Below are 25,640 nucleotides of genomic sequence, written 5' to 3'. Positions count from 1 at the left end.
CAGTATACAAGTTTTTGTCTGGAATAGCCTGCATCCATCTGCAGCATAATTCACAATAAAATACTTAGCCATATGGAATGAAGGTAGCGTGTTCCAGTGCTTTGTTGTGTAGACTGGTATGTGCTGTTTCCAAGAGGAAAAAAGGCCCTCATATGTCATTAGAGTCTCAGACCTTTGCAGTAACTTAGCTGGGCAGAACAAAGCCTTTGTTTTAAAAGTTTCAACCATCACCCAAGCAGGAAGGGAAGCTTTAATTTGTAGCACAGCTTGTTGCTCATTTTCTGACACAGATTTTTTTTTCATAGATCACAGAATCATAGAATGCCCTGGGTTGGAAGGGGCCTTAAAGATACTGTAGTTCCAACCCCCCTGGTGTGGGCAAGGACACTTTTCTGCTGGGTCAGGTTGCTCAGAGCTCCATTCAGCCTGGCCCTAAAAACTTCCAGGGATGGGACATTCACAGCTTCTCTGGATATGTAAATACCTGTGGCAAAACAGAAATTAAATACCTACACTAAATAATTTAACTACATTAAAATAAAAGCTTAATCTATGCTACAGGGAAGAGATACAGGTATATTCTAGCTATATTCAGTTATTCTTGTTCCCTGAATTCTTCAGTAGTGAAGTATTCTTCACTAGAGTGTATCAATGTCATCCCTGCCAGAGAGAATGTAATTATGCAAAACCAGATTCTTGATTTTGCTGAAAATTTTGAAGTCATTAGTATAATTTTATTTTCAGAGGATTTTCACTTTGCAAATTACTATTTATATTGCATCCATGCCAGCATTCCAGTCATGTCAAAACTATCCTGAAAGGCATGGTGCATCCCTACAAAAATTCTCTTTCTTGGAAGCATTTAACAGATATTCTATCCACTTTAAATAGGATATGACAAAGATGATTGGTGAACATCAGAGATGAAGAATAATAGAGAAAGAAGAATGAACTCAAGAGAAGTAATTGTGTTGCTTCCTGGCTTTCTAAATAATTTTACATGTATTCCTGTGCTTTCTCATCTACATTGGATTTATCTATCTGTTGAATGCTGATGGGTCAAGCTATTGTAATTTCAATTTTAAGCACAAACATAACAATTATATTCTTACAATTTATTTGTAATTCTGGATCTCATGTACTTTTAAACTAATGCTGAACTTCTGACCTAATTTGCTTGTTCACCTGAAAAACAGAGTGGTGGTGAGTGTTTAAATCACGCAAACATCTGGCAAGGAGCATATAATCTGAAATACATTTCTCTGAAATCACAGAATATTCTGAGCTGAAAGGGACCTGGAAGGATCACCAACTCTAAGGTGAATGCCTGATACAGGGATCAAACCTATGCTAACCAGTGTTGTTAGCACCATGTTCTAATAGTACACCATAGGATGTTTTGTTAGGGAGTACCTTTTTTAGTGATTATCAAATCTTCTCTTATTGATCCTGTCTGAAGCTGTCCATTTGGATGGTATTTTCTATGTGTTCTTACTTTTCCCTCTGTTGACTATTCATCCTTCCCCTATGGAAATGTAACAGCTGGGAGCAGTCTTGTGAGGAAGGAATACTTGTGCTTTGTGCATCGTTTACTACATCATTCCCTGTGGAATCAGGAATATAACTTGTAAAGACACATGTGTCTATTATATTTCTGTTTATGACAGTGTTCAATTTCAGTGCCAAGCTGAAAGCATGCATTTTGCTTCTAAAGTCATTTAATACATTCCTCAACAAAGTAAATTCAGAAGGTTGCTGAAATTGATTGATTGGTCATTGGTAGAGATCAGCTAATTAATACTAACCACATTCAAAAGAAAGGAACACAACTTTTCCGTTATTTATACTATAAAAGACAATATGTGTCCCTGGAGCTTTTCATAAAATAGGTCACTTTGGCTAGTTTGTTCTTGGTATCTGACTACTGTGACTACAAAGTGTATGAATTTGGAGTAAAATTTTGCACATTCAAACAAGTTTGTAGGTTTACAAATCTACTTGCAGTGAACACAGGAACTGGTCCATAGTTGCACATTGTTCCAGCAGTAGTTTGGCTCAGAGAATGTAACTTAAAATTTTCATGGCATATCAGGGCAGTAGCAAATCTCTGTCATCCCACCAAAAGTATGTTGCAAGAAAGAAATAATTCTGCCAGAAAGATAAAAACTTGGCTTAAGGAACCCAACACAGTTAGGCCACAGGTGGAGGATAGGAGATGCTCATAATAATAATGGTCTCTGGGTTACAACTATACTGTGCTCAGATATCTGTTGAAGAAGGGTTGGACCTACTCATTTGGTAGCACAGTTTCAGCTAGAAATCATACTGTCTTTAGTAAATTTCCAAGCCTGACCCTTACTTTTCCAAGGAACTGCATTTAGCCGGCTCACAGAATTAGTTCCTGGAGTTTTTCATTCAGAAGGGCAAGGTTGGTATTTCCTCTGTAACTTGAGACTGTAGTACTATACATGCTGCACAGATAGCTGCTGGGAAATAGATCTGAAAAGTTTTAGTATGAGGAAGTTAACTGATATTGTATTGTTGTATAGTTTGTGTCTTTCTAGTATAGTATTATAAGGTTTCCATATTCAAGAGAAATAATGTACAAAATTTAAAGAATCTGTTGAAGTTACTACTAAAAAAAAAACGAAAAAATAAAAAAGACAAATCAGTTTCCTGGCATGTCTGGGTCTCAGGTGTCTGTTATGGAACAAATTTCATTTCCTTCAGTATGAGCTCAAAAGCAGATCAGGGACAGTAGTGGAAGCATCATTTGTAGCATTGTGATGGGAAGCTAAACAAAGTTGTAAGGCTAAGTTCTTCAGCTTTGCTTTTACTCCACTAAGCCTTCTGCAGACTTTTATTTCTTCCAGTTTTGAGGAGAAGAGTTCACCTATGTTCTGTCACAAATTACCACATGGTATCAGATGATCTGCCTTTTCAGACTAGTTTCAGGAAGCTAATGTATCATTAGCCAGCTAATTTTCATATACTAGGATAAAGAGGCTTATATTATGCAAAAGAAATACCAAGTACCGTAGTGATAAAAAATTAACTGTCAGTGTGCCAGATTACTAGATGGCATCAATTTTAATAACTCCATCTGCTTGTCATGCTGACTGCTGGCAGCCACTCTGCTGTGCCTGTTTCTCTGACACCACTGGTACAGTTTCTCTTCTGCTTCTGAATGTTACCTACTCTAATAGGCCTGATTAGAGAAGATAAGGAAGCACTTGCTCAGTACAGTTATGCCAGAGTGTTTAAGTAATATACTAATCACAGAAATGGATTTGGACTACATCTTGCTTCTCTGTGGCCTGAGGGCATGGTTTCTATGGCAGTTAAAGCACTGACTGTGTATGCAATTAATAATGATTAGTCAGAGAGAAGAATTTGTACTGCTAAATTACATTTAGACAGTTGATTCCAAGAGAGAACTGTATCCACTTGTATCTCCTCAAAGTCAATTGAATATAAAAGCTGGTTAAAGTCTTACTAATTCCACTGTCTCAGTGAAATAGATATTCTGAGTTAAACTGAAAAAAATGGTATTGCAAAACTAAGATTCCGTAGTTTACTTCTTTTCCCAGCACCCAAGTCTGCGTTTCTTCTTTAATAAAAATAGTATCATGTTCCAAACTTTTTCTCCCTTTTCCTCTCATCAGGCACTCCTGTATTTTGTCTGGTAATTGGCCCCTGAGATAGCAAATCTCAGTGCAGGAAAGAAAGTTGCCTATGGCTAAATGTCATATAGTTTGAAATTTCTCTTTGAACCAGAGAATTACTTCCCATCCTTACAACTATGCTGATGTATATATAATTATATATACTAAGCTTTAAATGAGTGTAAAATGTTCCCAACAGAGACTGTCATCATTAAATTGAAGCATTTCTAATATCATGGCAGATCTAAAAAGCACTCAACTCTTCTTTATTATTCTGTTTTTAAATAGAAAATATACCTTTGATAATGTTAATTTTCATTCAGACTGAACAGCTTTCATAATCTGCTGATCTCACCTCCTATATCATAAATCAGAAAAAATATTTCACCCTAAGTAGTAAAGAATAGTATTTAAAGAATACATAGAGTACATAAAGAATAATCATTATGTTTAACAAAATTATTTCTTATCTTAATGGAAACTGGTATAGATGATACTTTTCTCAGTTTTTTTATAACACTAAGCCTTGGAAATTTACATAGTCTTTGATGGATAAAAAGAAGCTCAAATTCGAACTTTTCCAAACCAAGGTGGCTTCTTACTGACACCAAGAGACAGCCAGCAGAGCAACTTGAGTCCTTGCTTATGAGAACCAACATGGTTTCTGAATAGAGATATTAGAACAGATTAAACTCTGGCAGGTAATCTATGAACAAAATGTCATTTTAAGAAAGGGAACACATGCAGGCAGTTTACATGCAGGCTGGCCAGTGTGAAGGACTTTGGGGGTGGGATCTAAAATGGCAAGGTCACACCACTGCATCCAATTAGGAAATAGACCAGGCCAACCAGAGCAGTGACAAGTGTTCCCTAGCTGCCTTCAAAGGTAAGAACCAAAAGGTCAGCCACCTCAAGGTGAGAGGATGTGTGTATGGTTGTGGTAATTGTCCTGCACCCCTCCTGGGAGACCTTCATGCCCTGTGACCTCTCTGGAATGCTCATAGACCAATGCATGCAGAATAGGGAATAAAAAAGCCTTCTGTTATGTAGTGCTTGGCTGGGTAGATGACGGGAGAGCAGTGGATGTTGTTTACCTGGATTTCTGCAAGTCTTTTTAATACTGTCTCCCATAACATCCTCACAGGAAGCTCAAGAAGCACAGGCTGATGAGTGGACAATGAGGTGGGTTGAGAATTGACTGGCAGAGCTCAGAGGGTTGTGATCAGCAGTGCAGAGTGCAGTTGGAGGCCTGTAGCCAGTGGTGTTCCCCAGGGGTCAGTACTGGCTCCAGTCTTGGTCAGCTTATTGATGAAGGGACAAGTTGGCAGGTGACTCAGGACTTGTAGGAGGGGCTGACACACCAGGAGGCTGTGTGAGACCTGAACAGGCTGGAAAGTTGAGTGGAGAGGAACCTAATGAAGTTCAACACAGGCAAATGCAGGGTCCTGCAGCGGGGGAAGAATAAACCCTTGCACCAGTACAGGCTGGGGATCAGTCTGCCAATCACAGGATGTTCCAGCAGCATGTAAATAGGTCAGCTAAACTGGTAACACATTTTGGCCAGCTCTGAGTGCAATATGTCCTGTCTCTCCACAGACATCCATTAGTGAAAACACTGATCACATAAGGTATTGTTTCTATTCTAAGGGAAGTGACTTTATGCTTTATTCTATGAGAAAGATTTGATTTCTCCTAATAAAATCTCTTATTTTTCATTAAAAAAATTAATTATCTGCAAAAAACCACATCGTGTCCAGAGAGATGAAAGACAATACATTTATTAAACTTTGAGAAAAACGAACAAAACACTAACATAGAGAAAGTTAAATAGAAACTGAAAGACACATCTTCTGACCGGCATATCATGGCTTGTGTGACCAGTATAGTACCAAAATGACATTCTGAGTTTGACTGAGGTATTTACTATATTTGGCAATAGAAACAGAGTAAGAAACTTCTTTCAAACACACACATAGGCATTACTTGCATTAGTGTCTATCATCTATGAAATTTTATATGAAACTAAATAATGTAGCTGTTAGAAAATTATAGCAGCAAATTAGCAGAATATCTAATGCACATTTACCATAAAGTACGTGCTAAACTTAAAAATCCCACCCAGGAGTTGGGCCCAGTTGTGTAGCACTTGGTCACAAAAAGAGCATCAGTGAGTTCAGTTGGAGATTTCATAAGCAAGACCTGAATACATTTCTGTTCAGGTCAGAGTGAAGAAATGAATGTTCCTATCTGCTTTCTAAAAAGAGCCCTGCTGTGATGAAATCATGGCCTAGGAAGGTAACTCCTGAAACAGTAACAGTTAATTGCAAAGCTCTATCAAGTTCTTAACATATGCAAGAACAAAGAGAGCTTCCCATTGAATTTCAGTTTTCTCCCCTTTCTTTCTGAAAATATGCCTAACACGGTCAGAGGAGATGCTGTTAGGCTGCAAAAATGAAAACCACGTTTGAACAATACTGCACTTGATCCCCTTGTTCCACTGAAGTATTTTAATCCTGTTATATCTCTAAAAATTAACTGCTGGCTAACTTCTGAAGTCCTAATTTTTTTTTTTTTTTAATAAAGACTTTATGTGGCACAGACTAATAAATGTAGTTATACCTTTGGCTCTGGAAGGGCTTCAGAAGTTGGTCAAATATGAAGATACTATGCTGCTAAGTTATCAGAGCTTATTCACGTGCTCTGAAAAATTTTCAGTGAAAGTTTAGTTGCACAGTGTTTAATACTGTGGTCAACAAGATTTTGCTTATAAAAAGTGTACTATTACTAGCATTAACTAGAATCTGATGAAAAACAGAATAATTTGCCCAAGTATGCTTGGGCATATTTTATAATTTTACACAGAACTTTAAATTGCATGTATATTTCTATACTAGCTACTGTAAGAAAGTAATAGAATCAGTTACTTTTAAGTTCCTACAATATTTCAAAATTTTTCTATAGATTTCTTTGGAGGTATAAAATGGCTCTGTAAAAATCTATTTTTTCTTTTAGCTGTGAACAAAATTTTAAAAACCAGAAAACTCCTTTTCAGGACTGCAGCAATTACATTACTTAAATGGGTCACCATAACTGAAGTACGATATTTAGTGTAATAGAAAATATTTATGGTTTTATGACCAAAGTATTAAAATATATTTTACCAATTTATATAAATCAAAATAGCTGTGTTATTTAGTCAACTTTTGTGTTTTTACCTATATGATCATTTCCCAATTACTGATATAAAGATTTCTGCCAACAGCAGTTTTTTCTAAATTCTTACACTTTAAACCACCTGATTTTTAGCTTTATCAAAAATGCACAATTTACTGTACATTAAACAGTAATTTCAATGTTTAATTTCACAAAAATCAACACCTACAAGAACAAGACAAAACAGCCTCAAGACAAATTCATATATAATATTTACAGAACACAACAGGAATATTTTGATGTATATTTTACGCTGCAACATTTCAGATAAAATTATAGGAACCACGAAAAACTTTTAGACTTCATTTTGGTTTCAGCATACAAGCCCAAAACTGACTCTCTGCTGTGAAACACTACACACACCTAGTCAAAAAAGAGCTATGGCATGATTTTGTTCAGCTGGTCTGTGCTGACATAGCCACAGGACACGTTGAATTCCTTGTCTGGCACCGGCAGCGCGGTAGCGTTGAGCACGAGGCCCTGTGGGGACTGAACAATGTGAATTGACGTATAGTCTGCAACAGGCATCTCTGAACTGGGGGGTGCTGCTGTCGAAGCTCCAAGATTGGCAACAGTAGTGGTAAGGCTCTCTGTGGTGAAATAACCGTCTTCATTATAGCCTTGTTCCTGAACACGTGGCTCGTTCTCTTCGTAGGAGGTCACAGCAATGCATTTTTTCACGTCTGCCTCACAGAAATAGGTGTTGTCCATGGTGAAGTTTTGTTCTGTGCAGCCTTCACGCTGTGCTCTCCCCAGCTTGGATTTCTGCCCCGGTGAAAGTACAACCCTGCCTGCTGGAGTAATATCACTCACTTGAGCGTAAAAGTCAGTACTTGTCAGTGAATTCTGGTTGCTTATCTGGCTATGGACTGGCAGATGGGGTGACTCAATGCTGCCGTCAAAGGGTGCCCACACGTTGCTGTTTTCAGACTGAGTATTTCTATGCTGGGGCTGCGGGTCTGTGCTGGCAAGATTTGGAAGTGACTCATCATTATCTTGCCTTTCAAGGCACAAGAGATCCTCTTCCTTTTCAGTAGCCTTTTTGAACTGATCACTATCAGAGGTGGCATCACACGTGTCGCTTGCACTGAAGTCTGTCTCTGGAATATCTGGTTCACAACAACTGGCCCGTCCGGAATCATCATCCTTCGTTCCCAAGCAACTGTCAGATTTCAGGTGATCTTCACTCAGGAGCCTGTCAGTGTCTGAGGCTCTGTTCTTTTCTTCAGGGTCTTCTATGTCCAGCTCAATGAACTCAACCCACAAGTCATCACAGTATAGCTGTGCCTTGTAGCTGTCGTGGCAGGCTAAGATGGAATTCACTTCATCTAGCTTTCCTTTCTACAAAGCAAATTAAAAATAATTTTATAGAGAAATTAATAGAAATGCTTGCCCTTTTAATGATGTAACTTATGTCTAGATTACTGTAGTTATATAATAATTGTGAAGGGATTCAAAATTATTTTATGTAAACTAATTCTATGGCAACTCCCCAGATGTCAGAATTTTCTTCTACAAAATTCTTCTGCCTGGTACTACAGTTGTCATCTGCTACTACTACAAAGATTCTCACTGTAGATTTTAGAGTCTAATATTACCTTCAAAAGATCAGGGTCAATCCCTTTAATCTTTGGTACTGGTACAGGAGGAAAAATAAGCATCTTTAACCTGGAAAAAAAAAAAAAAAAGCTTTTAAATGACAGTGGTCTTTTATTGAGGAAGTTAGAAAGAAGACAGGCTTACATTGCATTTATAGTCAATGATTTGAAAACCTAAATGTTTGAAAATGAAATTTCAAATACTCCTAAGGAAAAAAAGTAATGTTTTGTCTCATGACAAATTAAGAAACAAGTTTTCTGCAAGCTTCCTTTTTGAAATCACTTAAATTTATGTGGGAATCCATTTTGGAGTCTGGTCTTTGACAATTTAATGCTGTATAGACAGCGAGTAAATTCCTAGAACTCTGTCAATAGATTCCCTTTTTACAAACTTTTCAATGGAACCTGATACAAACCTATGACTTTTCCAAAATTTTTTTCAGGGACAATGTAGCCTTGCATATGCCCAATAAATTTAAATAGGGGAACGGAAAATGGGAATTGGTGGAAAGAGTGAATCACTTTAGAACTAATAAATAAAACTGAAAAACATCTGCAAAAATTTAGGCTAGTATTTTGCCATCTCTATGACAGTTCTGCTTTTTGAATTATTAGTGCAACAAGTAATATATAATCAGGGCAGGGGTTTACCCTTGTAGAGAAAGGTCTAGTAACTTGCTTGGACATTTGCAGCCTGTGGAAATACATATTATTCTAGTCCTTCATAAAGTGCATTCCTAATTTTTTAGGGGGCAAAAAACCCTTCCAAACCAAACCACCCCCTCTGTCCCTCCTATTCTAATAGAAGGATGATTTTCCCTTAATAATAATCCAACTATAGCTGGTCATGCCTATCTCTTCCATCTTACATCCCTGCTTCTTTTGCAAACAGAAAAACAAAAGGAAAATTCAAAATTATCTTTATACAGGGTTAATTGGCTACTTTAGAAAGTAAGGTGTGGGAAATGGTAGATACAAATCCAAATACTAGTTTTTCGACTTTTTTAGTGACCTTGGTATGGTCCAGAAAGGGTCACAGAAGTCTTAAAACAGTGCCTAGAGAGAAATTTAGGCACCTTTGGCTTAACCGTGGCATGTTCACATTCCTCAGATGTTTCTGGTTTTGAGAAGATCCTCAGTGTTCTGCCCAGCAAGTCTAATGAGATCCAGAAATCCAGTAATTTTCCACCTAATCCCTGGAGAGGCAGTGGAAACTGGTTGGGCTATCAGGGTTAGGACTTGTGCTTTACAGTTGAATCCACAAATCAGGTATTCTGACAGGACTGGGCACTGCTTCTAATGAAACGAAGAGTTTTACCACTCACTGCCTGGAGAAGACATCTGGGAGGGAGAACTATGCTCAAACTATGTTCTGCTCCTTTCTTAGTCTAGCATAATTCAAGCTTTCATCCCTCAACTCTAAACCTATGGCATCTGTCCTAGTAAGACTCATTCAGAGCCTCTGAGATCAGAACTGAGGAAAATATGAATTGGTATCTTTTAGAATCAGGAGGACCAAGCCTGGATATTTTGCATTATGGAAAACCTATGCAGGCTGCTTCTCTGCAGAATACATTGCTATTCCACCACTAAATGGTCCAGTTTGAAGGAAAGGGTGCATGCCTGCAGTTCAGAAAATCTTTCCACATGAAGGTAGTCAGTGGAGGAAAGCTTCTTCCAGCATTCGTGATTAGCATGGATGATATTTATAAACTCTGATCAGAGATAAGCTCAAGACCTCAAGATTTTCTGAGACTAAGCCACCCCTTGGTCAGTGTGCTGACCTCAGCTCCTGGTGTCACATGCACATTGATCCATTCTGACACATCAAGCTTTTGTCATGAATTTTATCAGAAGCCTTGCTCTTAAATCAGCAACTGTCAAAGCACAGAGCTTGAGTGAGTAAGAAATTCCTGCTTAATGAAAAAAAATTTTTTTAGATCTGCTCCAAATACACTATTTGTTTTAATTCCACTATGTGAAATGAAATGTCACTATTTTCTGGTATGTGAAAAACTACTCAGTGCTCATTTTCAGTGTATACACAAGACCACTGAAAACATGCATGTGGGCACTGGGTCTTGACCATGGTGTTGCTCCATAGTGTAAAACAGCACTGATATGACATCCAAGTTAACTCTGCCAAAACCCATTCCTGAAAACACGTATTAGGGGATTTTTATGTATGTTTCATTCTTTCATTTTTTTGTATATGCCACAATTTTGTAATTTTTCAAACGCAATTCTGTGATTTGTTTTGTTTTATTCCTGTTATCTACAGGAGCTGCAGTTTATCCAGAGACCAAGTATTCTGCTATGACTCAAGCTCTTTTCTTTGGCTTCAAGAAGTAGTGTTTAGTGGAATGGTCTAACAACAAAATCAAATACACAGACGTAGGTAAGTATGAAACTTTTAAATAGCATGACAATAAAAAGTAGTATATACAAAATTTGAGTGAACTAAAAAACCAGCCTCCTTCAAAGTCTAAGTAAATCAATCATGTACATTCTGCGGAATAAAACATACTCCAGTGAAAGAGGAAGATCAACATGATCAGATTCTCCACGCTGAAGGCCCCATACATACTAATTTCCAGTTAAATGTAGTTTATAGGAATGGACAAAAATGCTCAGAATGGTTCCTAGTCCTCCAAATTTGAAATAATACTAAAAAAAAATAAATTTAAGGTATAGGTACATAAAATTCAACAAATAAAAAGTCTCTACCTTGGTTGTTTAGACAGCATGATTGAGATCACTGTTACAGCCAGCCCACACACTCCAAAGACAACAACTAAGAACCATGGAAACTCAACTTCTGAAACAACAAAATATGAATATATAAGCAGGAATCTCCATAATTTGTCACATCTTTAAGTTCAACCTTGTCTTCAACCACCTGAGGATTCCAAAGTAGTAAAAACTGATGAAAATTTTTGTTACTTAAATGTGAAAGTTCTTTGTTCAGCAGAAATAAAAATGTGCTTTTTGTCCTAGTTCTGGCCAGCACTTGGAGGTTCTTTGATACCACCTTGTGTCACTGCCAGGGGTGGAAAAAGGGACTCCCTGGCTTCCAAGAAGAAGGGTGTGACTTCTGGTTGAAAAATACGGTGGCACTGTCCGATATTGCTCATTGTCTCTGCAGAGAGCATCTCTCACTCAGAGGGTCTGAGCCACTCTCTCTTTCATATACTTTTGCTATTAATATTGACGCTTTTACTGTTTGTTTTCTGATCTCATTGCTGTTTCCAGCAAACTGTTCATCCCTCAACATGTGATCTTCACTTCCTGTGTCGTGAGTTCTCTACTCCTTCCCACTGGAGCAGAGAGGGGAAGGGAGGACTGAGCGAGTAGAGTGTGGATTGGAAGAGTGTCAGTTGTGGCACTGAATTGGCAAGTACCATTCCTAATTCATGGCATCTTTTGGTCTCAGCAGTTTCATGCATTTCTGAGTCTGCTGAGACTCCTTACTAAACTAGACTGATTTCATAAATCTAAACAAGATCAATAAATATAATGCCTATAGCAAAACCAGCCATGAGGAACATTCTGTCTGCTTGGAACATGGTATGGTTAATCCTGTGGGCATATAATGCCATAGACCATGCTACTATTTGTTCATCCAAGCTGACAGAACTTTACTAATAGCACATGAAATCACAAGCAAACTATTTTTTCCAAACAAAAACTAAAGTATGGTGGTGTCATGAAACACACCATTTCTCTTTCCAAAGGTTAAATATTAATTATGTTATGCACCAGCTGAATCAACTGAAAAAGAGCCCCTTTTATTTGCCTTGCAGGTGGCTATGAAGAATTTAGAAATTAACTGAGAAATGCAATTTAGTAGAAATGAAGAACAATGCTGATAAATGAAACGTTTTATCTCTCAAATACTAGCAATTCTATTCTTAATATGACATTGTAAATTACAAAGCATAGAGTAATTTTTATAGCTTTTGTCTTACATTTCTCTCATCTTTTCATAATTTTGAATTTCCTACAAAAATTTCCCTCTTATTTTTTGGGCCAAGGAACACTGGACAGAAAGCTTTAGAACTCTATTTAGGAACATAAATAACCTTTCAGAGGTTATTTAAAAATAAATAAATTTTATTTAGAAATAAAAAATTCACATATGAGTTTGAGACCTGGGCTCCCAGCTCAGATTTTGACCAGACATGCTTTCAGGCATCAGTAAAGTCCTATATGGATATGACTGTGTTAAACAGGTGTCTATTTTAGTAATCCATTGTCATGTCAGTGAGACCAGCAAATGTCCTGCTCCTTCAAGAAGTGAGAACATTGCATTAGAAGACTTTAAATTATTAATACATTAAATGTATCTAAAGTTTAATTCTGTGTTTCTGAGAGTGATATACAAAAGAAGCAAAAATAAATTCTCAATCAAATCTGCTCACTGCTGCTGTGTGAGGTGTGTGGATTTGGATCACCTTGGAGAATCTGAGTTGCAGTGACTGAAGAAAACTGGCTGTAGGATGGCCTTAGGTTTTCCTAGTATTTTAATTTCATTAATATGAAAAACTTGACCACATAATGTGGATAGAGTTAATAAAAAGTTCCACATGTACAGAATATTAACTTTTCCTATAAATTAGAAATGAGAACTAATAATAGGAAGAGCAAAATAAGGAGAATCTAACAAGATTTTGAAAGATAAGTTACAGGTTTTATGTAATACCCTGAAAAATAATGTGAAGTAGCTTGTTAAAATTACTTGCTGAAGACCTCTTATTTTAAAGACTTAATTTAGTAGCTCAGACCTGAGAATGCTTCTGGAAAAGGCACTGTCTCGTTCCTTCAATAGAAAAAATGTGATTCTCAATGGCTGCTTCTACTTCTCTGTTTAACAGCACTTTAAAATGAGTACCAGTCATAAGCAAAAATGAGAAAAACACTCACTGGCCTTGATAGTATATCAGGATGATCAAAAAAGCACAGAATTCTGGAAAAAAACTTAGGCGACAGTATTACAAGAAATCACAATCCTTCTCTTCCCAACTGAAGTGCTTATTTTAGATTATGAAGTATGAGATTCAATTCTGTTTTAGACTCTTTGAGATGTGTAGCAGCAGTTATTTCTGATTCTTAAAGCTACTTCTATTTTTGCTCTCTGGTGATCTGTGAAATAGTCTTGCTGAGTTTACTTCTGAACTTGTATAGAACATTCTCAATCTCCCCAGATGATTCTCACATAGTAGGCTGGATTACCTATGTATTCAACCATATACCATGGTTGAAACCACTCTCCACCCCATCACTGAAAAGATACACATCACAGCTATAAAAACACTTAGCTAATTTACCTTCTGTACAATGATCACATCCAATGCCTATTTGAGAAAATGATACATAGAGGATTTCACTGAACTCCCCGAATTTTTCAGAGGTTCGTTGTCTTGATCGGATTCGTATCTCATAATCTCTTGCTGTCTTCAGAGAGTACAGTGGAACCATTGTTGAGAGTCTGGGTTTCAGCTGTAAAGACAGAAGGACTGTGATTTATTTGTTTGAGTTGTCCTGGAAACTTTACACTGCTGATTGATTTCAAAAATAAAAATTTGAAGGCATTTTTGCTCCTGGGAATTTTAAGAATACCACAAGAAGAGTTCAGAGAACATTCACACCATTTACTGTTGACTTAGTAGTCATCACACATTTCTGTACATCAGGCATTACTTCAAGGACCAAAAGCAGAGAATCCAAGCTCTGTAGATACAGTCAGTGAAGAAAGGCTGCTTCCTCCAGTTACATGCCCTAAGTAGGTGGTGTGAACATCTTTCACTGATCTTTCAAGTTGTAAATCCTTTTTCGTGTTATAACACAACATTACTGATTGCAGAATGCCAAAAATGCTGTTAAAATAACATGGGAGTTCTAAAATTACTGCAATCTCCATTACAGATTCAATGGTTATAACCAAACATACTGCATGTTACAAATGTTTTTATTTGGAGAACAACGTGTAGGTCCCCAAAATCTTCAGCTATATACAAAATGTGATAATGGAGGCTGTGTGAGAGCTGGCATCAGATTGTTGGTCTTTAAAACTTCTGTATTAGCTGAAACATACTTAGATACTACTGAATAGCAAACTGTTTAGGAAATCACATTGGAGGTCTTAATACATGAAGTTTCTGCCTTTTTATATTACATCTCTATGAAAATGCATTTTAATTCCAATAGCCCTACAAAAGTATACAAAAATAAGGAATATGTGCTCAAAATAGAAATCCATAAGGCAGATATTATATTCTACCTTTCCTTCAGAAGCAACAATGATACCAGAAAAAACCCATCATGGTGAGGAGTTAAAATATTGGAAAACAAGCAGCCTTTGGGAATTTGAAGCAAACATCAACAATACAGTCCTCTAATCTCTACAGCTACACAACCTAAACGTGAGACACCATTTGTTGGTAAGTATGATCTCTGGAGTTATCTGATCCCTGGTGACTCCAGACTCCAGTGTTCTTACAACCACCCAGTTACAGATTTTGGAGGAGGCAGAATGCTTTCCTCAGCTAGTAGTTGAGCATAAGATTGTGGAGAACCATTGCTGTACATCAGCAATGTTTTTAACATGTGAAGAATATCCATTTGGAAAGCATTGGGAAGAACATTCAATATGTACCTATCTCGTGCCACTAAGCCACAAGGAAATAGTTCACCAAAGTTTTATGGATAGGTTTACATGCCTCCTAAATAATGGCGTCACTTGGAAAAAGCCAAGAAGAGTAAATCAGAGCCTTAATGAAAGACTCCTGGATGGAGCAGGATGTATGGAGTGGGGAAAATTCAGCATGAAGTGAACTGATGAACAGTATTTGTCATGGATTAAATCAAGTAAAAGCCATAGAGAGAGACACCATAAAAAGTAACCAGTAATTTGTCTCTGTGTTGTGAACACCCGTTATATCAGGGTGGATTTTACTTGGTTTAGAACATCTCTCAGAAAATAATTTTGGTGCTCTTATAACTTACTGTTTCAACAGTTTACTAATTAATGTTTGATCTTTCAACGTAGCAGCTTTTATTTTTAATTAGTAAATATACTGAAAAATAATAAAGGCTATGCATGATAAAGCAATCAATCATCCCAAAACATATAGAAAAATTACAAACAAGATTCAGTAAGGGGGAACTTAGCACAATAATAAGTACTATAATTTTTTACTAGTTATATGTACAAAGCATTAGGTTATATTTAGGCAGTCAAGGATTATCCTTTGTGTAAAAAACTAGTAATAACTAGATATGTATAACTTGACAATGCATAACCAGACATTTCTGTTTTAATGTGCTTCAAGATTCATGAGAGAAGGCATTTGGAGAAAGGAATACAAAGAGTGAAATTGTAGCATTGCTCCAATGCTGTTATTCAGAAATTTGCTCTTGTCCTGGGACAGACAGGATTTTTTTCAGAAGTTTGTATTTCATGCTCTCATATTGTCTCAGTGAATTATGCCATGTTTATGCTCCTAAGATGAAAGGCTTACAAAACCATACAATATACACATTTTAGTCCAACATAATCTATAATACTTTGTCTCTTGAGGCAAGTATCGCAATCAGGAATTCCCTATCTGTGTTCTGAAAGAGTACTGATTTTCAAATCTTTGCTCTCCTGAGAAGAACTATTCTCAAAGTATTCTGGGTTTATTGATGGTACTGGAGGAAGAACAAAGCTTTATTATGGTATTTATGTGACTGATACTCAAACTCTTCTTGAAAAACCCATCAAAATGTGTATTTTTAGAAACATACGTGCATTCCTGCTTTTGAAATTCTGCAGATTTTCAGCTTCTTAAAGATTACTGATTTACTGCCTAAACTTAACACATTTCATAGGCTTTAAAATAATATTAAGTATAGCTTAAATTAGTATAGATAGAAAGACAGTGAACTATTAGGAAAAAAAAGTTACAGACATTATAGGCCTGTAGACTTATTAATAAGGACTAGGCTAAAGAGAAAATGCTAACACTGAGAAGGACCAGAAGTGAGGAGGGGGGCCAGGGTCTTTCACAGATGAGGGCAAGCAAACCTTGATGAAGGCAAGCAAGATGAAGGCAAGCCTGACTGTGTTTCAATTGGTAAATTTGACAATTTTCAAATTGTTTAAATTTTCCTTTTGTAGTTGAAGACAAATTTGTAACAGTATTATCTGATTTTGGTGGGTTTTCTTTTTTTTGGGGGGGAGGGTGGTTTTTTTGCTAGTTAATTCATTTCATATTAATAAGAAAGCAAAGGAAGGATTCTGCTCTGACATGATATTCTTACTGCATTGAAGAAGAGCTCTCCATATGCAAATATGCCATGGCACACTGGCATTTAGCTATGCATTCAGGTAAGATGGGTATAATATCTTCCCTGTAACAGAAAATCTAACTACATGATAAGTTAAATGATTTTCAAAAAGAAAACTGAAAGTATTTTTAACATATTATTTTATATTTTCATATATTTCATATCCAAAATTTTCCCCTTGATGTCTGGTATGAAATCTGCAAGTCTTATCTATGTTGCATTATTTTTATTAGCTTATTGTGTGAAATTTTAAATTGCAACTCAAAGTCCTCTCCTCTCCTCCCCTCTCCCTCTCCTCTCCTCCCCTCTCCCTCTCCTCTCCTCTCCTCTCCTCTCCTCTCCTCTCCTCTCCTCTCCTCTCCTCTCCTCTCCTCTCCTCTCCTCTCCTCTCCTCTCCTCTCCTCTCCTCTCCTCTCCTCTCCTCTCCTCTCCTCTCCTCTCCTCTCCTCTCCTCTCCTCTCCTCTCCTCTCCTCTCCTCTCCTCTCCTCTCCTCTCCTCTCCTCTCCTCTCCTCTCCTCTCCTCTCCTCTCCTCTCCTCTCCTCTCCTCTCCTCTCCTCTCCTCTCCTCTCCTCTCCTCTCCTCTCCTCTCCTCTCCTCTCCTCTCCTCTCCTCTCCTCTCCTCTCCTCCTTCCTTTCCTTCCTCCCTTACCTTCCTTACCTTCCTACCTTCTTAAAATGTTACAGGTACTCTGAAGAATCTGGTTTGACATGGTGGTATTTACCAAAAAAATTTTCTGTTCTTACTACTGAAACACCATGCACTGTTAAAACAGTTGAAGTTTAAGAAAACAATAGAAAAATCTTTTATCCTTGAAAACACTTGCATGTACCTGACTCTTCTTACACTTACTGATCTAACACAGGTGTTTCTGGATTTTTCATTATCCTGCCTGTCAACTATCTTGACATATAAAGTTACAGTGTTTGCTAGAAAATGTCAGAAAAAATGTAGGCATGTTGTTTAAGAATTAAGGTATCGTCTAATTGGCAATTACAAACACATTTTTCATAGTGGTACAAAAGTGTTAGGGATAGAACAAGCCTGCACTGCACTATGACTGATGTATAATAAATATTTGTTTCATACCTCCTTCCATTTTGTCTCATTAACTTCTTTGTACTGCAATTCATACTCCAGAGTAATCCATCCTTTCCGGACATCTGCTGTTGGTGGTGGATCCCATCTTACCTGGATATCCCCATGGATGCCAGTCTGACTAGTATTTAGCAGAGTCCAGTTAAGGTGGACAGGGGGATCAGGTAGTACTGTTTAAACAGAGCATTTGGAATAAAACAGACAGTTTTCAATGTGAAATGTCCGTTCTTACTACACACTGATAAATTATTTCAGGACTTAAAAAGTATATTAACTATGTATTTTCTGATTAAAATCTAATATATTACAATGACAAAGTCATTGCAAGTTTGGTAACAAGAAGGTACCCTGCCCAATCGCCAGCAGACATGTTCTGCACAAATCTCACCCAAGTAACTAATAAAGAAGATTAAGAATGTATTCCCTATTGAAGCATATTTCTGAATAGCAGATTAAAACCACTAGATACAAACAATTATCCACCAAAATTTAAATCTAGAGTTCTGACTAGAAATAAAAACAATAATTGGAATAACACCAAAACCCAAATATTTAGTAGCTAATACAGAAGTACACTAAAAATTTTTGGTATTCAAAAAGCTAACCTATATTTTCTCAGCTGAATAAAAGAGAGCATTGGGTGTTTTAATCATCTGTAGGAATAAATTATCTGTATATGTAGTTAATGGTGGCACACTACCACTCTGAACAAGCAGTAACATCTGTAAAGTCCCAGGCAGTCACAATTCATATTGCCATAAATATAAATCCTAGCTTAGAAATACTACACATCCTGATCCTTTAGACTACAGTTGATTCAGGAACAAAATAGTATTTGGCTTCCAGAGCTTTGCAGAATCAAGGTTTTAAAGCCAACTTTGCTGTACCAGGAGATGTTCAAAAGGACTCAAAGTGACAGCAAAGTCAAGCTCATTTGAGCATGCACATGTTTGAGACCACTGGTATACAGAAAAAGAAATCACATATTTGCTTTTATCCTTTAAGCTTTCTTCAAGTCTAGGCAGTATTTTTTGGTGTGAATCACACTACAGTGTAACAAAATCAAATCTCTTCTAAATATCATATATTTTAGATAGTAACTTTTCTGAGAAGCGATATTTAAATGCAGTTTAAGTAATACAAAAGCTTATAGAGATAAGATACATAATGGAAGCATACCTATTTCATCAACACTGAAACATTTTTTATCATATACTTCATTTTTACTGGCAAGCTGAACACAATATGGTGTCCACACAGAGGTGTAGGATGCGTTGAAGTAACAGCTATTTTGTCCTGAAGTGATATAATCAGGACATTCTTTCCAGTCTTCCTCATTACTAGAATGACAACAAAAATGCAGTATTTGTGAGAGAGATCTACAGACCTTGCAAAGTACAAATTACAGATGTTACAAGACACAATGCTGCTAAGTTGTAAAACTTACAGAAGGGATAAAAACATATCAATAATGATAGTGATTTATAATGAAACCATTATCAGAGAAACTTACATAACTGAGTTTATAAGGTAGTCATGTACTCTTAGTGGCCTGGAAAACAGTTGAACTTTAACGTGCCTTCTAAACCAAACCATTTTATGATTCTGTTATTGTATGATTCTGTGGTTTCTGAGATGTCTTAGAGTAACTAAGAAAGCCAACCTTGCCATCTGTTTTCAGTCTGCTATTCAGTGTATCATCACCATCATCAAAAAGAGTCCGTAGATCAAAAAGATCACAACCCTGTTCATTAGAGGGAACAGAAATCCACATTCTCCTCCTCCTATGAACAAAAGGCCTATTTCCTTAATAGTCATTACTGGTAATGCCTATGTCCTTTTTCTGGCTAATCATTTTATCAACCTGAAAATTGAAAAAGCTTAAAGCAGAGCTGAATCATAATTGAACAGGACTCAATGAAGCATTATCCCAGTATCAGAACAGCCTTTTCTCCTGGATCTGTACATTCAGACTTCATCACAGCAATTGATCAATGGCGACTTCATAAAATTTTAATAAAAATTTGAAAGGGGCTGTATCCAACCTCCACATCTGTGCACACATAAGGAATCTCAGTGTTGCAGGTTAGATGGATAAAGAATGAACTGAAGCTGCTTATTAAAAAATCCTTACCTAAGCCAGATAGTGTTCAGTTTTGGATTCTGAAACCTGGACCTATATTTAGTAAGAATGTGTTCTTAATTATCTGTTAAATAATGCTTGTTGCTACAAATTGCTTAATAATTACCAATAAATTCTGACATTGGAAAAAATGTACTTAAAACATGGTTTTAAACCCTTAAAAACAGTAAGGCTCATATCACAGTAAAAAATTAACAGTGACAACCTAACAACCATGGCAAAATGATTACTTCTCTCTTTTCCTGTTTCAGCTTTTATTACCTCTTCTTGTACAATAGCTGTAGTATTCTTGGAACAGTGAGGTTATAAAAATTTCCAGCAGTCCAAAAACATGAAAATGTCTCCATTTCAGGTGATCTGCATTTGCTGATTTGTGGCCACTGCAAAATGTCTGTCAGAAAAAAAAGCAGGGGACAGAAGGATACACATTAAACAAATCCAAACCCCAGAATAACCTGCCATTAAAATGAAACTCAGCACCTTTAATGAATAATTAAATTTTCTTACAGTCACTACTGTCCAATGAGCCAAAGATGTAAATTCTTATCTGCATACATGTAGATGATTATAGAAGACAAACTTGAAAGATGTGTCAAGCTCTCTTGTACTACATAGAAGTGATAGTATCACAGCCTGACACTCAGCATCAGGATTTGCCAACCCTTCAGCTGTAACTGAATAGAATAGAGAAGTCTGTTTCAGATGGAAGGAACTTAGAACATCATCCCATCCAACTGCCTGACCACTTTAGGGCTAACCAAAGGTTAAAGTCTGTTATTAAGGCACTGTCCAAATATCTCTTAAACATTAGCAGACTTAGGGTGTTGACTACCTCTCTGGGATCCCTGTTTCAGAGTTTGACCACTTAAACTTGTCCTAATGCCCAGTCCAACCCCGCCCCCCAGGGGTAGTTTTGGACCATTCCCACATGTCCTGTCACTAGCCCTCTTATCAGCTTTGTTTCCCTCATCAAGATGCAATCAAAGACCTTCAGATCTTAAACTGCAGGGCCCAGCACTGAACGCAGGGGAAGTCACACCAAAGCTGAGCACAGTGGGGTTATGTCCTTTGGACCAGCTGGCTGTCCCCAGTTTGCTTAGTTCAGGACAGATACACCTCAATTAGCACTTCTGTTGCTTCAAAGAAGGTCTGGTACTACAGAGCTTCTATCAGACTCCCCACAGCTTAGCACATGCCCAGCTGAGGCATTTCACAATGCCTGCTCATGACAGAAACTACCTTGAGCTGAGCTCAGGTTTGTATGCACAATGCTGTGTGGATATAACCTTGTTCTGAGGGAGATAAGGGGACTTCTAAGCATGGACATATTATGATCTATAATTTCTATTCTTTGTAAAAACTGAAACAATGAAAAGTCATAAAATGACTGCTACAATAAGTCAGCCACAACAATCCCTGTGAGAAATATAAAAGCAAAAGTTGCAGGTATGACTCACTGCTTCCAAAGTAAAGCTTTAATTTTTTCCTGATTTTGAAGGTTCTAATTGCCAGTGTTCCCTATTTGGCCTGGAAAGCTTTCAGAGAAGATGAAATGCACACAGAAGTGTCTACCTCTCTTCACAGACTATCTGGGTAACACGATCATTTATTTAAGAAAATTTCTCCAAAATGCACTTAAGATGTAGGTGTTTGTCAGGTATTTATGAGTAGTGAAATGATCCCTGAAAAAGGACTAACATGATGCTACTAGACCCTGCATGCAAAGTTCTTTGCGAATGTTTTGGCAGATGTGAATATCAGAATTTCAGACAAGATATAAGGAAGAAATGCGTTAGTGTCAGGGTGGTGAAACCCTGGCACTGATTGCCCAGAGAGGTGGTGGGTGCCCCACCCACAAAACATCCAAGACTAAGTTGGACAGGGCTCTGAGCATCCTGGTCTGGTTGAAGACATCCTGGGTGGTTGCAGGAGGGTTGGACTACAGGATCTTTACAGGTGCCTTCCAACCCAAACCTTTCTGTGATTCTGTGATGATACTTCATACAAGATATTTACCTTCAAAGTCAGACCTTGATTTGAACTTTTACATTTTTACATCATTTTACATCAAACAATGTTCATGTAGTAGATGTCTCTGTTAGAAACAGCACATGATCACAAAACTAGAAATCGTTGTAACTTAATTCCAAAATAAAACAGATTAAAAGATTCAAGAACAGTATTACAACTTTTTAAAAGTGAGTGGTCCAGCTTTTTGCTGAACAAAAAAAAAATCGAATTTTCTTATTTAATTGAAAATCGAATTATTATATAAAAACAAAGAAAAATAACTGTTTAAAAACAGAACAAGAAAAATTAATTTTTTTTTTGCCTTTACCTCGAAGACATGAATAAAATTGCCTCAATTGTATAATACCTATAATCAAGAAGACACATGTCTCTCCCTTCTTCTATAAACAGATAATGTGCAAGTAAGTACATGCTATGGCTTTTCCTGTTTCTATCCTCAGTTATTTTTACTGCAACACATTAAGAATTTGAGAAAATGATATATTGGCAAACTCTCCTGAATTAGAATATTTCTGTTGTTGTATTTATAGCTGTGTTTATAGCTAGAACATACAATACAATATATAAAGACCATGGAGCCCACGTTCTCATCTGTAGGGGTAAATAAAGTCACACTGTCACTTTTTAACATAATGAAATGAACTGAATCGACTCAAACTTCACTTAGATTTTGAGAGGTCCAGCAGAATCCTAGGTATAGGCCCTGTGTTAATCAATTCTCTGGAATTTACCAGCTTTATGCACGCTTTCAGATGCACAAACTCTTTTAGGAAAACAGGTCATAACACAACCAGAATGGCATAATTTACAATGGACAGGATTAGCAATGCAGAATACAGATTATGACTTGAACTCTTACATCCCAATTTCATTTCCATTGGGAATGTATCCCCAAGCCTCTTCATTCCACTTCATCGTTACAGGACTATTAATTCTTTCTCTCACAGATGTTCCTTCAACAGACACAAGAATTTTTAAATATGGAGTATTTTTGTTTGGGATTCAAAATTCCTGGTTAACCAGTTTACATGAATACACATATATTTATTTTATGACTATTTGAAAGAAATATTATCTTATGATAAACATTTCCAATTTCTGTGTCAAGTTTCCAGCCTTTGAAACCACAGATTTTGTGACTGACTGAAGAAAACTTTAACATACTGACTTGTGTAAGGCTTGGCATTCCTGGGGTAGAGTTCATGAATTCCTTGTTTCCCACACAAGCCAATTATCAGCATTGTGCAGGACCCTGTGTGAGCTCCATCTGAACAAACTGTTCCAGAATGTGATAACTGTAAGCAATAGCTCAGCTGAATGCATTTAGGCATAAAGGCAGCAGGGTACTGAAAGTAAAGGCTGTCAAACCAAGACTTTAAACAGACTAGACAAGCAAAACAAAGATGAACACTTGCTCATTTCCTATCTAATCCAGTAAGTTCCAGTCAAACTGTCATTAATAAAACCACTCACTTTACTCAAGATAATGGCTTGGCCAAATACACTATTTCAACAGGAAAAAACATGGAAAAAAGTATCAGAAAACTAATTCTTTTAGGGATTGAATCTCCTTTTTTCTTTTCTTTTTTCTTCCCCCTTTGCCCTCACCTTCCTTAAAAGTCCCTCTAATAACATATAACTTTAAAAGAAGCTAAAAGTGTGGAAGAGTAAAGAACTGAAATGTGTAACTGGGGTGTAGCAAAACAGTTTATCATCATCCTGGAGAATGTCCTACTGCAACCAGACCTCTAAGTACTTCTGCAGGGACAACAGTGGAGGAGTACACAAACTGTACAGAAATGTCCCACTTATTAGTGTGGGACTACGATAGGTGAAATAATAATGAGCATACAACAGACTGAAAAAAATCAATCTAAGTAACAGAAAATGATAAAAGGGACTGCACTTTTGCTGAACAAAAGTAGATGTTTCTGCTTGTGAATTTTAGAAGGTTCATGTGGAATTATCCATAATCAGAACTTCCTGTACCAGTCAAACCTACAGCAAAGTTAAACTCACAGAAGAATAGTGTGTCCCAATATGCAAATCAGCGATAGATGAAACATTATGCAACAGCATACCTCTTCATATAATCTACTATCAAAGAACATACAATGTGTCACTGCTAGAGTGCAATGGAGAAAGGTGGAAATGGCAATACAAAAAAGGGAATTAATTACATTTAACACTGAAAACAACTATGAAGAGCTGGAGTGCTATTTCCTGTAGCTCAAATTTGTACATTGGCAGTAAATGCTCTGTCAATTAGGTCCTGCTCCTGAATCCACCAAGCTCATCAAAGGTTGGGTCACTTAATAATTGATTTCTATGCTACCAGCAGATTCTAATTTGTTTAAATTGGGCAGAAAAATGAACCACTTTTGGTGTCAGTGGATGATATGTTAAATAGGTACAATCTAGTACTAACAAACTGTCAGACATCCTATACAAAGAGTGGGAGATGCAGTACAGGGAGACAACAACCAGGCCACTTCTTCATCAGGCTACTTGCTAATCTAACCCAGTTTTTGCCCTAATTAAAACCTACCCATAAAGGACTAACAAGTTCTGGAACAATTTTTTTATGGAAAAGAATAAAAGTTATTTCATATCAGTAATAAATCAGACCCTTTTGTACAAAATACTTGACAGAAACAAAGCAAAGCTTAATAACTCTCATATGCTGTATCACAGTGAAAACAGATTGGAAATGCTGTGTAAGGGAATATTATGCCCATAGAGTAATAGTTTAATAGTTCATGATAAATTCAGGTGTTTTGCTTAGAAGCATGAAAGTGGACCTTTAGCTCTGCATTGAAGATGAGTCTGGTGACTGCTACCCAGTTCAGAGTCAACAGCCGTCTAAAATCAAACGCATTGCTCCTCACCATGCAGTGATGAGGGGTTATCCTTGCTGAGATGTGGCCCCTTCAAAACTCAGAGACTGGTGCTCAGAACCAGCACCAGAAAGACAAGCTTTCCAGAAAGAGAAGATAAAGTTCAACTCAGCATTCCCAATCCAGGCTCCAACACCTTTCCAAACTCTAAGAGGAAAGTACTCAGAGGACGTGGGGAGAAGGACTGTCAGGTGTGAACCCAGGTTTAAGAAATGCAACTTGACAAAACTTAATGAAAAAGTCACTTTAGGGCACATCTTAATGCTCCTGCCTAAACGTTGCAACTTACTTCCCTTTTTTTGAACCTTAGCTCCCTTCCTATAAACAAGAAGCTGTGCAGATGGGACTGCACTTTGACTGCACTGCAGTGGCTACTGGCATTGGGTAAGGGCAGCCAGGTCCTGGTCCGACCGGGAGATAAAGGGCACCAAGCCTTAAGCCCCAGAGCCTAGTGGAGGTGACCAGGGCATGGCACCCATGGTGGGCAGGGTACTGTGAGGCACACCTTGCAAAACCTGGCAGCAGAAAATGCCTCTGCAGTGGGATTAGGAAAGCAAACCACACAAGTGTTGAAGCCTGAGAACACAGAGAGTGTTCTAACAAAGGAAAAGTTACAACACAGCTAACCTGCAATGGGAGTACACAAATGGAGCCAAAACAGAGA

At 37.3% G+C, this 25,640-nt stretch overlaps 1 protein-coding gene across 2 annotated transcripts in view; it reads right to left on the bottom strand.

Moving 5' to 3' along the window:
- Positions 1–5,427: 5,427 nt before the first annotated feature.
- The window catches only part of GHR (growth hormone receptor), a 114,861-nt gene continuing 94,648 nt past the window's right edge, over positions 5,428–25,640 (bottom strand). For both annotated transcript variants that reach the window (XM_066339786.1, XM_066339787.1), the window contains 7 exons: positions 20,310–20,439; positions 19,085–19,245; positions 17,897–18,075; positions 13,804–13,975; positions 11,204–11,294; positions 8,477–8,546; positions 5,428–8,219 (listed from right to left, as the gene is read on the bottom strand). In XM_066339786.1, the coding sequence (XP_066195883.1) occupies positions 7,257–8,219; positions 8,477–8,546; positions 11,204–11,294; positions 13,804–13,975; positions 17,897–18,075; positions 19,085–19,245; positions 20,310–20,439 (1,766 nt within the window). In that variant the 3' untranslated portion in view covers positions 5,428–7,256. The remainder of the gene's footprint in view (positions 8,220–8,476; positions 8,547–11,203; positions 11,295–13,803; positions 13,976–17,896; positions 18,076–19,084; positions 19,246–20,309; positions 20,440–25,640) is intronic.

This window comes from Sylvia atricapilla, chromosome Z, assembly GCF_009819655.1.
Source record: "Sylvia atricapilla isolate bSylAtr1 chromosome Z, bSylAtr1.pri, whole genome shotgun sequence".
In the NCBI taxonomy this organism is placed as follows: Eukaryota; Metazoa; Chordata; class Aves; order Passeriformes; family Sylviidae; genus Sylvia; species Sylvia atricapilla.
This window is presented reverse-complemented; position numbering and strand designations above follow the sequence as displayed.